This window comes from Neolamprologus multifasciatus, chromosome 14, assembly GCF_963576455.1.
Source record: "Neolamprologus multifasciatus chromosome 14, fNeoMul1.2, whole genome shotgun sequence".
NCBI classification, from domain to species: domain Eukaryota; kingdom Metazoa; phylum Chordata; class Actinopteri; order Cichliformes; family Cichlidae; genus Neolamprologus; species Neolamprologus multifasciatus.
In genome coordinates, this window is record NC_140452.1 from 11612603 (window position 1) to 11626302 (window position 13700).

General features: G+C 37.4%; 3 protein-coding genes across 6 annotated transcripts; 1 reads left to right on the top strand and 2 right to left on the bottom strand.

Moving 5' to 3' along the window:
• Window positions 1–342: 342 nt before the first annotated feature.
• On the bottom strand, window positions 343–5094 carry LOC146503613 (acyltransferase PGAP2-like). 2 transcript variants are annotated; one of them, XM_085130363.1, is made up of 5 exons: window positions 4409–5094; window positions 4062–4311; window positions 3706–3812; window positions 3497–3605; window positions 343–3286 (listed from the first exon to the last, which is right to left on the bottom strand). In XM_085130363.1, exons 1-5 carry the CDS (start codon window positions 4574–4576, stop codon window positions 3222–3224), a joined length of 699 nt encoding a protein of 232 aa, XP_084986489.1. In that variant the 5' UTR covers window positions 4577–5094; the 3' UTR covers window positions 343–3221. The 2 variants fall into 2 exon arrangements, with proteins under 2 accessions (XP_084986489.1, XP_084986488.1); XM_085130362.1 differs by having other exon boundaries at window positions 343–3352; window positions 4409–5092.
• Window positions 5095–5447: 353 nt separating this feature from the next.
• chrna10a (cholinergic receptor, nicotinic, alpha 10a) lies at window positions 5448–9148 on the top strand. 3 transcript variants are annotated; one of them, XM_085130360.1, is made up of 5 exons: window positions 5448–6056; window positions 6671–6816; window positions 6985–7139; window positions 7641–8173; window positions 8256–9148. In XM_085130360.1, exons 2-5 carry the CDS (start codon window positions 6814–6816, stop codon window positions 8954–8956), a joined length of 1392 nt encoding a protein of 463 aa, XP_084986486.1. In that variant the 5' UTR covers window positions 5448–6056; window positions 6671–6813; the 3' UTR covers window positions 8957–9148. The 3 variants fall into 3 exon arrangements, with proteins under 3 accessions (XP_084986486.1, XP_084986485.1, XP_084986484.1); XM_085130359.1 differs by having other exon boundaries at window positions 5448–5663; window positions 5931–6816; XM_085130358.1 differs by having other exon boundaries at window positions 5448–5663.
• A 3177-nt stretch (window positions 9149–12325) lies between these two features.
• LOC146503615 (olfactory receptor 7C1-like) lies at window positions 12326–13315 on the bottom strand. Its single transcript, XM_085130361.1, has one exon. The coding sequence runs from the start codon at window positions 13298–13300 to the stop codon at window positions 12365–12367; it is 936 nt and encodes a 311-aa protein (XP_084986487.1). The 5' UTR covers window positions 13301–13315; the 3' UTR covers window positions 12326–12364.
• Window positions 13316–13700: the final 385 nt, after the last annotated feature.

Here is a 13700-nt window from a genome sequence, read left to right on the forward strand (position 1 = left end):
GCTCTGAATGGTTTAGGACCAAAATACATCAGTGACCTCCTGACCCAGTATGAACCTTCCAGATCCCTCAGGTCATCTGGGTCCGTTTTTTTTTATCAGTTCCCAGAGTCAGAACCAGACACGGAGAAGCTGCATTCAGCTTTTATGCTCCATATATCTGGAACAAACTCCCAGAAAGCCTCAGATCAGCTGAAACACTCAGTTTATTTAAATCCAGGTTGAAGACTCTCCTATTCTCAGCTGCATTTCAATAAAACACCAAATCCACACTGTTAAGCTTACATTTCAAAACTTAGATTTTAACTACTGATTTTATCTACTGTTCTGATTTTATCTACAGTCTTTTAATCAATTTTAAATCATGCTTTTTATTTGTTTTTGTTCTTTAATGTCTCTGTAAAGCACTTTGAATCACCTTGTTGTTGAATTGTGCTATATAAATAAACTTGCCTTGCCTTGCCTTGCTTAGATACATCCTCGTCCTGTGCATCTCAGATTGCTGGCTCATCTGTGTCTTATTGAATGACACACCAATCCAGGTTTTGATTGGCAGTTGCTCACAATTTTAAGCAAGTCAAAATGCCAGCATTTTAAGCTGGATAAACGTAATCCTCCTCTCCACCACATGTGTTGTTTCAAAAGGAAGGCTACATCCCAGGATATTCACAGCAACAACACAACTAGATGTGTGTTAGGACAGGTGTGGACATCTGCTGCTTCACTGTGAAAGGCTGGAATGGTGTGACCTCTGTCCAAAGGGTGTGTCGAGGTGGAAATCCAAGAAGTGCAATACGTTCCTGTGCTTGAATGCACACCAGCAAAGCTTGGCAGGACACCCCTTGAAGTAAAGGGGATCTAATGCCCCAAAACATGCTGCTCTGTTGAACTAAGATACATTTGAAGAAGGTTTATGGCTTTTGCTGAGAAATTTTAAAAGTGTCCAAAAATTTTAATTTACTGTTACTAATCTGGTTATCAATTCAGAGTTATACTATAAAGGGAAACCTTGACTGTTTGATAGAGACCTCTATTTAAAAGAATAATGGTGCTTGAGTTAAAAAAAAAAAAGTTGTTACTTTTCTTACTCATTTTATATCTCTGTTATTAAACTCATGTACAGACTTTGCAGAGTATATGTCTGCAATGTTGACTGTTTGGGCTAACACAGGGTCCTGTAGCTTTCCTGTATAGTAAACTTGCACATTGAGGTATTTTCCAAGTCATGCCAATATATTATGGTGAATATCCTTAAGTTTGAGTGCAAATAAAAGAATTAATATTGGAGGAAATTACTGTCATCACATCATGGTTCATAGGTTTCAGTATTATATAGCTTTTGTTAAAATCTTTAATGACATATTGAAGATATTTACTGACTACTTCATCTGAAAACAGAAGAACAAAGTAATAAACTTTTAGTGATGTGCTTAACATACATTTGTCACATAATATTTGATTAATATTATTGATTGATAGATTGATTAATATTAGAACCTACACAATACTATGCTTCTTGCCAGTAACCTGAGGATCATTTGCATCATCTGGTTTAGATATATGGGTGGATTATAAGACACTTCAGAGCAGTGCAAATTCAATCATATTGCAAGATATATACAGAGGAAATATTTTGAAACTACCTTACAATCTTGGTGGCATAATACAAATGAACAGTAGCATATAATGATGTCTTAAGTCAATCATAAGTTGAAGTGCATGTATATTTTAAGTTCTGTTAGAACGATGAAATAACCTTTACAGTGATTTGTTTATTAGGCACAGTACAGTTTGCACAAATATGCAAACAATTACATTTAAACTTTAACCAGACAAATTTATTTCCATGTGCAGGAATTCCTTTGTGCATACATGGAAAGTGTAAGGCCTGAACAGGACAGGCACCAACAAATATGGTACTGATAATGGTATAACTAGTAAAAATAGATGCACTGAAGTTGTGTAAAGGTAGTCAGGCTAAACCAACTTAAATTGTGCACCCTAAATTTGCCAGTTACATAGGTATTTTTAGCTGAACCTTCCTGGTATTGAGATCAGATAATATAGGCTTGTGTATTGACATTATAGGCTGATCTTAACTTTGAGCTGTAACCTGACAATTTAACCATCATCACAAAAATGTGACTCTATCCCTAACACAGTGTTAACAAGACCTGAGTATTATCAGTTTCACAAATATAGGACTTTCTCAGGTAAGTTATTCACTGTATTGGATTATTTTACACGGTTGATTGATTGATTGATTTTTTTTAAAATTTAGGTACTTTAATTTCATTTGATTTTATCATGTTTTTCCTAAATCTGTTGATATGGCATGTCAATCTGGAGTGTACTCTTTCATTTAAATCTACAGGTTTTTATTGGGGGAGCACAGCAAAGAGTTAGGTAATCAGGACACAATAGCGTGCACAGTTCCTCACATATTATTGAGGAAATCTGATTTGAAAAGTGTTAAATTAACATTTCAACTGCCAATATTGCAGAAGTATTTAAAGTTATGATTTACTGAACTTTATTATGTCTCTGTGTTTTAAAAGCCCGACTAGGAATGGGCATGGCAAACTAGCTAAGATTAAAAATACTCTGGTGTGTAATGTGGTTCATGTAATATACTTGCCCTTAAAAAATAAACCATAAATAAGTAACAACATAGAATAAAGCGCTTTGTCAACAGCAACCTGAATATTGCATTTTATTACATGAAAGTGAGTATCGGTGCCAATCTTTTTTGAGGACTCTAAATAGAGTGCAGTGTTTCTGAAGCTGGACACTAAGGCTTAGAATTCAGAATGCATCCATTTCCTATCCTTGAGTTTATATTTCAAAATAAAAGCCAAGCATACTTGAAGAACTATCACTTTACTTTGGCACATTTCTAGTATGACCACATATTTGCTGTGCAGTGTATAAAAGTTAAAATGTCACTTTACATAACATCATGTAGGTTGGTGAAGGCATCCATGAATGAGACACTGAGGCAAAAAAAATGCACTTAAAGTTATCCTAATACCCCTACAGTAGCACATGTGCATATCTTATGTTCATTTGTCAGACATCATCACTCACTAAGGATTTATGAGTGGTCATCATGGAAATATATGGAAAAGGCCTTCATCCCACTCTTCCTCTTCAGCAGGATCAAGGCTGCTGTCATCAGGTGGTTGGGGGGTGGTACATGTAGTACCTAGTCCTTGACTTTCTAGTCAGAAGTCTTTATCCTCTGAAGATGAAATGAGCATGACCTCCCGGCTCTTAAAGTCCCACACGGCTGTAAGATGAAAGGCCATATTGGAGAAAACAACTAGATACTCAAACAGGGCAAAAAATGTGTAACCTGAAGAAACAGAGTACAGAAAAAATATAATTTGGTCAGAATATTGTGAATATTTGCATTACTGTAAATATGATGGTTGATGATTAATATTAATAAAGCAGCCCACAATCCACACAGAAACATAAGGATGGGTTAAATACTCACTTCCTGATTCACAGTACATGTTGTGTTTCCAGTAAAAGAATCCGGCAAAAGCACAGAAGCATACATTGAGAAGTAAGAAACGCACTTTCCAGTGGTGAGATTTGGCATCCTGTGAGGGCACAACAAAGTAAACAAATACTGAAATTGACTGTAATTCTACAAATGATATGGCAGTTTTTAGTTCTAGTGCCTCATTTGCTATTTCTTACCTCAGGACTTAAGGAATATTTCTTAATAGATTTCCATAAACGGCAGGTTATCAACATGTAGATTAGAGAACTTACAATGAACAGGACAAAACCTTCCTTATGCACAACTAAGGAGCAAAAACACAAAGAGAAAGGGAAATTTGACCAACAAATGGGAAGAACTTGTGATAATATGTTATTAAACTTTGCATAAATGCACCAACCACCAGTCATATTATACTTAGAACAACTGAAACTGCTTGTTTTTAATGTCCAAGAATAGGTAATAGTATTATCAGTATTATTATTATAGTATTACGCTATAGTTGTACAGACAAGGCCTGTACAAAAATGCAAACTAAATTCAGAATACTCACAGTAAGTCTCAGTGGATGATACGTATGTGAGCAACAAGAGTCCAAGGTTTTCAGATATAGAAAAGCCCAGGTTTAAACAGCTGAGTGAACTCTCTAGAAACCTGGTAGCAAAGCGAGCCTTGTAAAACTTGAAGTAGGTAAAAGCCACCAGTAACCTTGGTGCTGAGTGTAGTCCAATGCAGAATCGCCAAATGTGGCACTCAGGACTTAAGCTGATAGAGGCACTTATAGATGGCAGGTAATTAGGAACCTAAACACACACAAGAATTTTGTTTAGGTTAAAAATATATAATCAATACATAATACGGTATTGCAACTACTACCAAAGAACTAAACATGCACATTACCTGGCAGTGTGTACCAGTGGCATCTTCAAAATGAAAAACAGAGGATATGAAGACACAAGTGATGAGCCCGAGCAGGGGTAGGCACACAGTCGCCAGAACACAGGTGGCGAATGATACCCTAATAACCAGGGGTCTTTCATGCCCCAAAATATTTGAACTTTGTAGCATTTTAGATTGCGACAGCGGGAAAAGAAACAATCGTGTAAAGATGATCACATACGGGATATAACGCTCTTGGCATCTGTAGCTATGCTAGGTAAGAAGAAAATAGACTGGAGATGAGTAAACATGTCAAGTACATCCATCCAAGGTCAATATTTATCTTGAACCTATCGGGAACATTTCAGATTTAAAACATTCGCGTGAATTTACTGAACATGTAATGGCTAAATCCATCCTACCTTCACCCTGTTTACTGTTTGCCAGTGGTCTCTTCCAACAATACCTACGCTGTAACAATAATATTTAAGAATGCAGGGCGGTGGACGTGCATTTCTCAATTAGCTATCGTCGATCGCCTAAAACAATGCTCGGCTCATCCAGTCATTTTAAATTCCCGCATTTTAGGGGGTGTTTGTTTTTTTGTTTTTTTTGTTTTTTGCATTACACGACCTCAGATGAATGCTCCGATGAGATGATAACGGGCCTGCGGGTGTAGCATCCTTGTCGTGTAAAACGAGTAGGTGGGGACCACCAGCACCCGGAAGAGAAAGTCGAGGAGGACAGTGTTGTGATTGCTACAGCATATATATTTCGACATAATGCAAATTATGTATTATGTAATTATTATCTTTCTTTTTTTTTTAAATCATTGGCCAGATTTAGCCCGAAGACAAGGAGCGAGAAATGTGTTATTATTTGTTTGTTAGTTGCCAGTAGCTCTCCGTGGTGCTGAATCACAGCAGACAGGGGGACGATCCTTATTATCATTAATTCGCCACCAAAACCCCATCAAAGATAATACACAACACCACCTTTAACTCGCCGTGTTTGTGCAGGGTGTACACGTGGTCGTATCAGCTGGATTCGTTCACCCCGCCCCTTCCCGAGCGCTTGTTGGGCTTGTTCAGCACCGGATTACATCGCTGCTGACTTCCCCCATCGGTGTGCTTTTGTAAAGACTATTTTCGGCGAATAAAACGTGTTTGGGGACAGAGCAGTTCAAATGGTTCTCGGATGGAGGGCATTTGCTTCAGCAAGATGAAACAATGGCGAATCCAGACTTTGTTTTTGCTGTGTGTCGGTATTTTGCCGAGTAAGTTTACTTTCGTTTTATTTTCTGTTTACCTCGTATAATCTAAAACGATGTCGGTATGTCGATCAATTTTGCGTTCCTATTTAGGTTGGTTTAATATCATATGAAAGGGAACTATATTAAAACTGTCCTAGCAGAGAAAAGGCTTTAGATAGCATTTTTCTATAAAGTGTGGTTGGACGTGTGATTCCAGTCATCTGTATTTCATTGCATCTATTATATTTTATAGAACATCCTTTTCACCTCATATTTCCTCTCCCCCTCAAGCTGTTTCCCGGAATCCGCAAACTTGTTGCCAGCTGTTTGGGGATTTTGCTGTCATCATAATCCTGTAGACCTTCTTTGCATCCAGCTCAGAGGCTTTATTGAAACAGGACTCGAGGTTAACATCTGGTTAGTCCAAATCCATTGTTGACACTGGGAATAAATTTAGTGCTATAAACTGCGTTTCCTGTTGAAAACTCTTCCTGCTCGTTTCCTGATTGATGAGTGATTATTTTAATTCGATTTTATTTTAATGCGTGAATAATGGCTTCATGCGTTTGACGAATAATTCCCAATACTTTCCCTCCAGGTTTAGGCTCATTTTTATTTATTGTTTGTTCACTGGATTAATGTTGCATGTTGGACTCCAAATACAGAGCTTTAGCAGAGAAAGTCACTGTTGGCACATGTTGGCAGATGTGTTTGGTCTATTTCTAGAGCCTTATAGAAGGGAAATATAGATTGCCATTGCCCTTTGTTCCCTACCACCATCTGTTGTACCATCCATATTTTGTCTCACATGACCCACATGTTTCTCCCTTTTCTTGCAACCCTCTAAATCCACAGCACTGCCTTTGCTGTGCATGTCACTGGCTTGAAAATCTAATGATCCGTGATCACACCAGCATGCCTTTCATAGCAAACACATATTTTCCTCGATTAAAATGGAAATACATGAATACTGAAATGCATCACATGTTTTGTGTTAACATAACTTTAAACTGCTTTGTTCCTTGCCCTAGCTTGTTGGTGTGCTCATGGAAGATATGCTCAGAAACTCCTAAAGGATTTGTTCACAAACTACACTAGCGCACTGAGGCCTGTAGAGGACACAAACACCATCCTGAATGTAACTCTACAGGTTACACTCTCCCAGATAATTGACATGGTAAACTCCCACAGTGCACATAACTGTATGAGTGAAATTGATCCATGCAGATACACATGTATCTGTAATGCTGTTTTGTATTTTATTTTATTTTATTTTATTTTTTTGTTTTTACTGTTTTAACTGTAATATTCCCCTTTTATGATCACCTTTCTCAATATTTTACAGGATGAGCGAAACCAAATTCTAACTGCATATTTATGGATACGGCAAGTGTGGTTTGATGCACACCTAAAATGGAATAAAGATGATTATGATGGCCTTGATACCATCCGCATACCGGGTAGTTATGTATGGAGACCTGATATAGTTCTCTATAACAGGTAGGTTGGATGGGCATAGAGTTCAGAAATTCAATACTGTATTCTGCCCAATATGAAATACACAAGCTAAACATGCTTTGAAGCTGTCATTTGTAGGTGTCCAGGCCTATGCTGGCTGCTTTTTATAGTCCAATAATGCAGCATATACAACAGTCTAGGTAACTATAAAAACAAAAACATAACATTTCAATTTTTGACAAGTGATTGAAAGTGCAAGAAAGTATTAGGTAAGTAGGTGTAAAGTAATTCCATATAGTGATGCCTCCCATGGTTTAAAAGTGTCATTGAAACTAAAGGATGCTGAAACATTAAACATAATCATGTTATATTATTGAAAAGCTATAAAAACAGACACGATCCTTAACTAGTGTACTTGTGCCTTTCCAGTTTGAAACTAATCAAAGCTGTTTTTGTAAAAGACCTATTCAAAATTTGCTCCTAGTATGAATTTACAGTGTTGTTGAACATTGTTTTTTCAGCAGTGATTTCTTTGTTTTTTAGCGCAGATGATCATTTCACTGGTCCCATGGACACCAATGTGGTGATTCGACATGATGGACAGATAATGTGGGATTCTCCAGCAATCACTAAGAGCTCATGCAAGGTGGATGTGTCTTTCTTCCCCTTTGATGCTCAGCAATGCCGGTTCACCTACGGCTCCTGGACCTACAACGGTAACCAGCTTGACATCCTTAATGCAATGGAGAGTGCTGACCTGGCTGACCTGGTGGAAAACGTTGAGTGGGAGGTGCTTGGTATGCCGGCTAAGAAGAGCATTGTTCTATATGGTTGCTGTGCTGACCCTTACCCAGATGTGACCTACACACTGAAACTTAAGAGGAAAGCATCCTTCTATGTCTTCAACCTGCTCATACCATGTGTGATGATCTCTTTTCTGGCACCACTTGGTTTCTACCTTCCTGCTGACTCTGGAGAGAAGGTGTCATTGGGTGTCACAGTGATGCTGGCACTCACTGTCTTTCAGTTACTGGTTGCAGAGATCATGCCCCCCTCTGAGAATGTACCACTAATTGGTAAGAATCAAATCCCAGTATGTGTGATAGTGATGCACTACAAATCTGTTCACAGATTTTCTCATCTTATTTCCTTCCACAGGAAAATATTACATTGCAACAATGACAATGATTACAGCCTCCACTGCTCTGACCATATTTGTCATGAACATACACCATTGTGGCCCTGATGCCAAGCCTGTTCCCAAATGGGCCAAGAAAGTCATTCTGCAGTACATGGCCAGAATGTGCTTTGTTTATGAAGTTGGGGAGAACTGCATGTCACCTCAGCCAGAGAAACAGGAGCCTCCTCCTGTACAGAACACCAACTGCACCATGAATGGTCAGGCGGGACCGGGCAGAGAGGACTGCATCTTCAGAATGGAGAGAGGACAAGAGATAGTGGGACCTATGCCCACAGAGGAAAAAGAAGACATGGATCAGATGCTGTCTCCTATAGGCTCAATCGGGAAGAATCCTACTAGCAACTACAGCTCTTGGAAGAATGGCATTTTTGCAAGCCTGGACTGTGGTGAGTCAGGGGAGGGGAGGAGATGCAGGAAAGGAGGAGTGAGTGATGGAGAGAAAAAAGACAGAGAGATTTCCTGCAGCACCCAAAGCAATGAAACACAGCTCTTGCGTAACATAGAGTATATAGCCAACTGCCACAGAGATCAGAGGGCCACACAGAAAAGGACTGGAGAATGGAAGAAGGTGGCCAAAGTTTTAGACCGCTTCTTCATGTGGATTTTTTTCATTATGGTGTTTTTCATGAGCCTTCTCATCATGGACAAAACCATATAACTGCAGACCTTTTCAGAAGGTTTGGTGACAGCATGAAATGCCGTTAATAGCATAAAGATTATTCCAGGTTAGGACAGGAATCATCCAGTATTATCAGATTCTGTAAAAGTTTCTCATACTCGCAGGAATGTTTGAGATTTCACCTCCTATTACAAACCTTTTTGTGAGTAGAATTAAATCTTTGATGAAGTTGTTGTTTATGGACTTTCTCCCCTTGCTATGTGAAAGTTATTCCACTCACCCAAGAAGTGGGAAGTTCTTTTGTCAAATCTATATATTTTATGATAATTATATATTTTTTTCAGTCGTTCACTTTTGAGTTCTTCTTTTAATAAATAAAATACAGATTAATTTCTATACAGGAACTTTTCTTTCCCCTTTATTTAAGGTGTTCATAAACTAATATCAACAAGCAACAAATAAATAGTATCTGCTGTTGCTTAAGAAATGTCTTATTGTTGCAGGAAAATTTAAAATGTCCACATCCCAGAAAAGAATCAATTAATTTACTGATACAAAATGAAATAGTGAAGTGATGAAATAAACACACAGATCATTTAAGCAGCAAAACCAGTTACTTGCAGTTTCTTTGAATACTTAATTAGCCACTTGAGACTGACTGCTGAAAAACACAACTTTTGAGCAGAAATAAACATGTTTTCGTCCTGGTTCACAAACCATTTAAGTCTCTATAGGAAAAATTCCCCTTCATAACAAATTTACAGGGTGATTTATTATATATTAGAATTTTTATTTTTTATTTTTATGGCTCACCCATTTAAAATGCACTGTGACTTATTCAAGAGGTATTAAAGTGTTAAAGACGCATTGCTCACTTAATGAGACTGGGTATCTGCACCAATTAGCAGGTATCTGTAATGCATGGTTAATTATAGATCTATGAATGAACCTAATGTGTCCCTTTTGTATCCAAAAAGCCTAAATGGTAATGCCCATAATTTTCAAATAGAGGGTCCAAAATGGGACCTCACGAACTGGTGATGTGACAGTAACTTTTATATAGGGCTTTGGAGCGTGATGTCACGGGGGTGGGCGTGGAAAGGATTTTGGCCCAATCCGCCATTTTGGGGGTCTAAGGGACACACAACAGCCATGGTTCGTTCTTGCTGCGTGGTCGGCTGCAATGTTCGATCGCACGACCGGCAAAAGAATAAGCTTGAAAATGGTTTATCTTTTCATTCTTTCCCAACCTGGAAGCGACATGAGGCAGCTTGTGTATCGATGTTACCAAACGAAGGCGTGTAGCCTGGATAGCAGCTGTGAGACGAGCTGATATCCAGTTCTCTTCCATCTCCAAATATCTGTTGGTGCTCCAGACAGTTTCATTCCGGTAAGTTCTAAATATGTTCATATCACTCTTTATAGCCTATTAGTTTTATTTTCGATGCGCTCTGAGGTCATAGCAAATTAGAACAAACATCCTACTGAGTGATTTTGCAGAACTACCTTCTATTTATAGAGTTGCTAATTATTTGGCATTATTGCAGCAAACCAGCCTATGAAATAGATGAAACATCATGACTGGGTTCCAGCGCTACACAAGGGACCTGCTTCAAACATACCACCATCATCATTGTCATGTCATAGAAAGAGGGGTTTTCCTTCAAAACAGTCAGTACCTGAGGCTTTTTTGTGTGGAGCTTATATATTCTCCCTGTTCTTGGGTGAACAGCTTGCTCCCTCAATCCAAAGACACACATGTCAGGTTGATTGCAGAGGTTAAAATCAGCTGAATAGCCCTGTGATAGACTGGTGATGTGCCCAGGGTTTATCCCACCCCTCACTAAAATAGGCTCCAGCCCTCCTCCAACCAAAATCTGACAAAGCAGTTAAGTCAAAAGCAGTTACTATGGTTATGGTGGTGTCCTGAGAAAGTAAGGCCTCCAGTGAACCACGAGGGTTTCAATGCTCTTTTAATGCTTCACATGGCTTGTTTGACTAATTTATAAATCCATGAAAATATAACAGCTGGTATGGGCATAAAATAATTATACTAGCACAAGACCTTTTGATAGAAATTGTGTTACCAGTTTCTCTAAAACAGATAACATGTTTATGATGATGCCGCTAGTGTAACGCTTATGCATTAACCGTGAAATCTCATAATTTGCAGCCATTAGCTTAGCTCTTGGTATAATCCCTCATCTATATGTTTTAGAGAGGGATAGCCCTCTTTAATCTCGACCAGAAAGGAAAATAGTCTGAATGCTTAGTCAGCAGTACTCTGTTCTAAACTGTTAGGAAATGCACTACAATGCAATGTCACATTAACAGAAGTAGAGAAGAATTACAGTAAAATGTCATGGGAAAATAATCTGTCCTGGATAATCCAGGTGCATGTGGCATGCAGAAAGACAAGGAAAGTATTTTAGGGGGATTACAATGGTACTTTTTTTTTAAAAAAATTCAAAAATATATTTTTGGTAAAAAATATTTTCCTTCTATCTGATGGTCCTAATTCTGAAGGTGTGAAAGACAACTCATTGCACACAATGATGCCAAACAATACAGAACAGTGTTGATAATGGATTAGAATGAAGAACTGAATCGATTAAGTTGATCCAAACAGCCATTCACCAAGGAAATATTTTGTCACTGGCATTTCTTATTATCTTTAGCCATACAGTAATCTTAGTTGGCTTTTATGAGTAAAATTAGTTAAAAACTCTAAAAGCCTTTTGTTATTAATAGGATATGAAAAAGAAGCTTCAGTTAGCGTTAGATGGAAAATAATAGTTGCAAGGGTACATAATAAACAACTGAAAATATATTCCCTATTGGTATATGTACAATAAATACATTTTGTATTGTGATACTCTATTAAAGTAAAAAAAAAAAAAAAAAACATTACTAACTTTTTGAGCATAAGTTTTGGGTTGTAAGTTATTAACAATGACTACACAGAAAACCCCCACAAGCTTACTGAAAACAAATGCATTACTCAGCTCCAAATACATGCATAGTGATACTGATTATAAGGACATTTTTATTTATTTTATGCTCTGTCATAGATATTATTTTAATGGCTTTTCAGCAATCAATCAATAGAAGTGTGTAGGCCTGGCCCCACTTAAAAAAATGGTTGGTAGAAAACATTTAGATTTTAATACATGGGTGGGAGGAAAATTAATATGTCACTCATTCTGATGTCTTGTCATTTTATGCTGTTGTTATTGTTATTGAGCTGTTGAAAGACTTTTCAAAAGGAACTGGAACTTAAGCTAAAAGAAAAGGTTAATCTAAAATAGGTACCTTTTAGCTGCAACCAGTGAAAACCTTATTTTATTTATTTATTTTGTACTAATGTAAGGTGACCTTCAGGGTATTTAAAGGCACCTATAAATAAAATGTATTATTATTAGTACTGTAAATTTAAGATAAGAAATATTAGGATGGAGTCACTTTTCTTTTCAGTATTTCAGTAATTTTATGTCTTAATGATCTCGTTTGCATTCCATAAATTATTGGATTTAGATTAGCAGGGACAACATGAAATAAAACGTATGCAAATTTCCTTAAGTCTGGGTAATTTGGGAAACGATGCAATATAATTGTTAAAAATCCTGACCAGAGCATGATCAGATAAAGAACAAGGTGGCTTGCACATGTTTGCAGTGCTTTGTTATTCAAGTCTTTGTTTTTCTTAATCCAGCAAATGAGAGCAATTCTAAAATAGGTGGCAGCTATGCTTGCAATTGAACTAGTAAACAGCAGCACAGTGAAAAAGAGTCCATAGATGTTGTTTATGGACACGTCCTCACAAGAAAGCTTGAATAGTGATGCATTGTCACAATAAGAATTTTGTATAGTGGATCTGCAGCGGGACAGCCTCACAGTAAGACCTATTAATATAGACACAAGCACTACTGACACCCCCCAGGCAGCTGCGGACAGCCCAACCACAGTTCTGGTTGTCATAATGGAACTATACCTTAAGGGGTGGCATATCGCCACATATCTATCAATTGCCATAATGATGAGGATCATATGGGAAGCCGATCCAAATGTGTGACTTTGAAAAGCCTGAACCACACACTGTTTGTAGGTGATAAACCGTTCGGTTGCCAAGATGTGAGCCATTAGCTGAGGCAGCAGGACTGTGTTACCTATGAGATCATTGACAGACAGGTTACAAAACAGAAAGTACATTGGCTGGTGCAAACTCTTCTGAGAAATGATAAGCAAAAGGACTCCAATGTTAGAAAAAAGCAGGGTGAAGTAAACAAAGAGCAGTAAGAAAAAGAGAGGAAACGTTAACTCTGGAGAAATGTCAAAACCTTGGACCTCCAGAATATTGGTTGAAAGTGTTTTGTTTGTTTCCATTCTCTTTACTTAATGGGAAACCTAAAAGAGAAAACACTGACAATGAAACATGATAAGTGTCCCAGTATGTTAAAGCTGAATGAACATACTTATTACACTTTTTTTTTCTGCCTGAAAAAAAAAAAATCAATAAAAATAAAATATGATTAAAAATGCTTCAGGATAACAAAAAAAAAAGAAAAGAAAAACAAACACAAAATTAAATTAAATTACACTTTTTTTTAAAATTAAAATTAAAAACACATTACCTTCAATTGAAATATTCAGTAATCAAATTCTGTCTTGTTATCTTGCATAAAAAAAACCCTTTTTCATTCATTTTCATATATGGTGTGCAAAACAACAACAACTAAAACTGACACCAATAAACCATAACCATAAACTAAGGAAAGTACCAACA

Bases quoted from the DNA above. Each gene is read 5' to 3' on its own strand.
- chrna10a (XM_085130358.1), top strand. From the start codon at position 5,585: ATGGAGGGCATTTGCTTCAGCAAGATGAAACAATGGCGAATCCAGACT. The intron at 7,140-7,640 runs GTAGGTTGGATG...TTTGTTTTTTAG, and splicing joins GATATAGTTCTCTATAACAG to CGCAGATGATCATTTCACTG. The intron at 8,174-8,255 runs GTAAGAATCAAA...TTCCTTCCACAG, and splicing joins TGAGAATGTACCACTAATTG to GAAAATATTACATTGCAACA.
- LOC146503613 (XM_085130362.1), bottom strand. From the start codon at position 4,576: ATGCTACAAAGTTCAAATATTTTGGGGCATGAAAGACCCCTGGTTATT. The intron at 3,606-3,705 runs GTAAGAAATAGC...GTGCCCTCACAG, and splicing joins AATATTCCTTAAGTCCTGAG to GATGCCAAATCTCACCACTG. The intron at 3,353-3,496 runs GTGAGTATTTAA...CTGTTTCTTCAG, and splicing joins CATGTACTGTGAATCAGGAA to GTTACACATTTTTTGCCCTG.
- LOC146503615 (XM_085130361.1), bottom strand. From the start codon at position 13,300: ATGGAAACAAACAAAACACTTTCAACCAATATTCTGGAGGTCCAAGGT.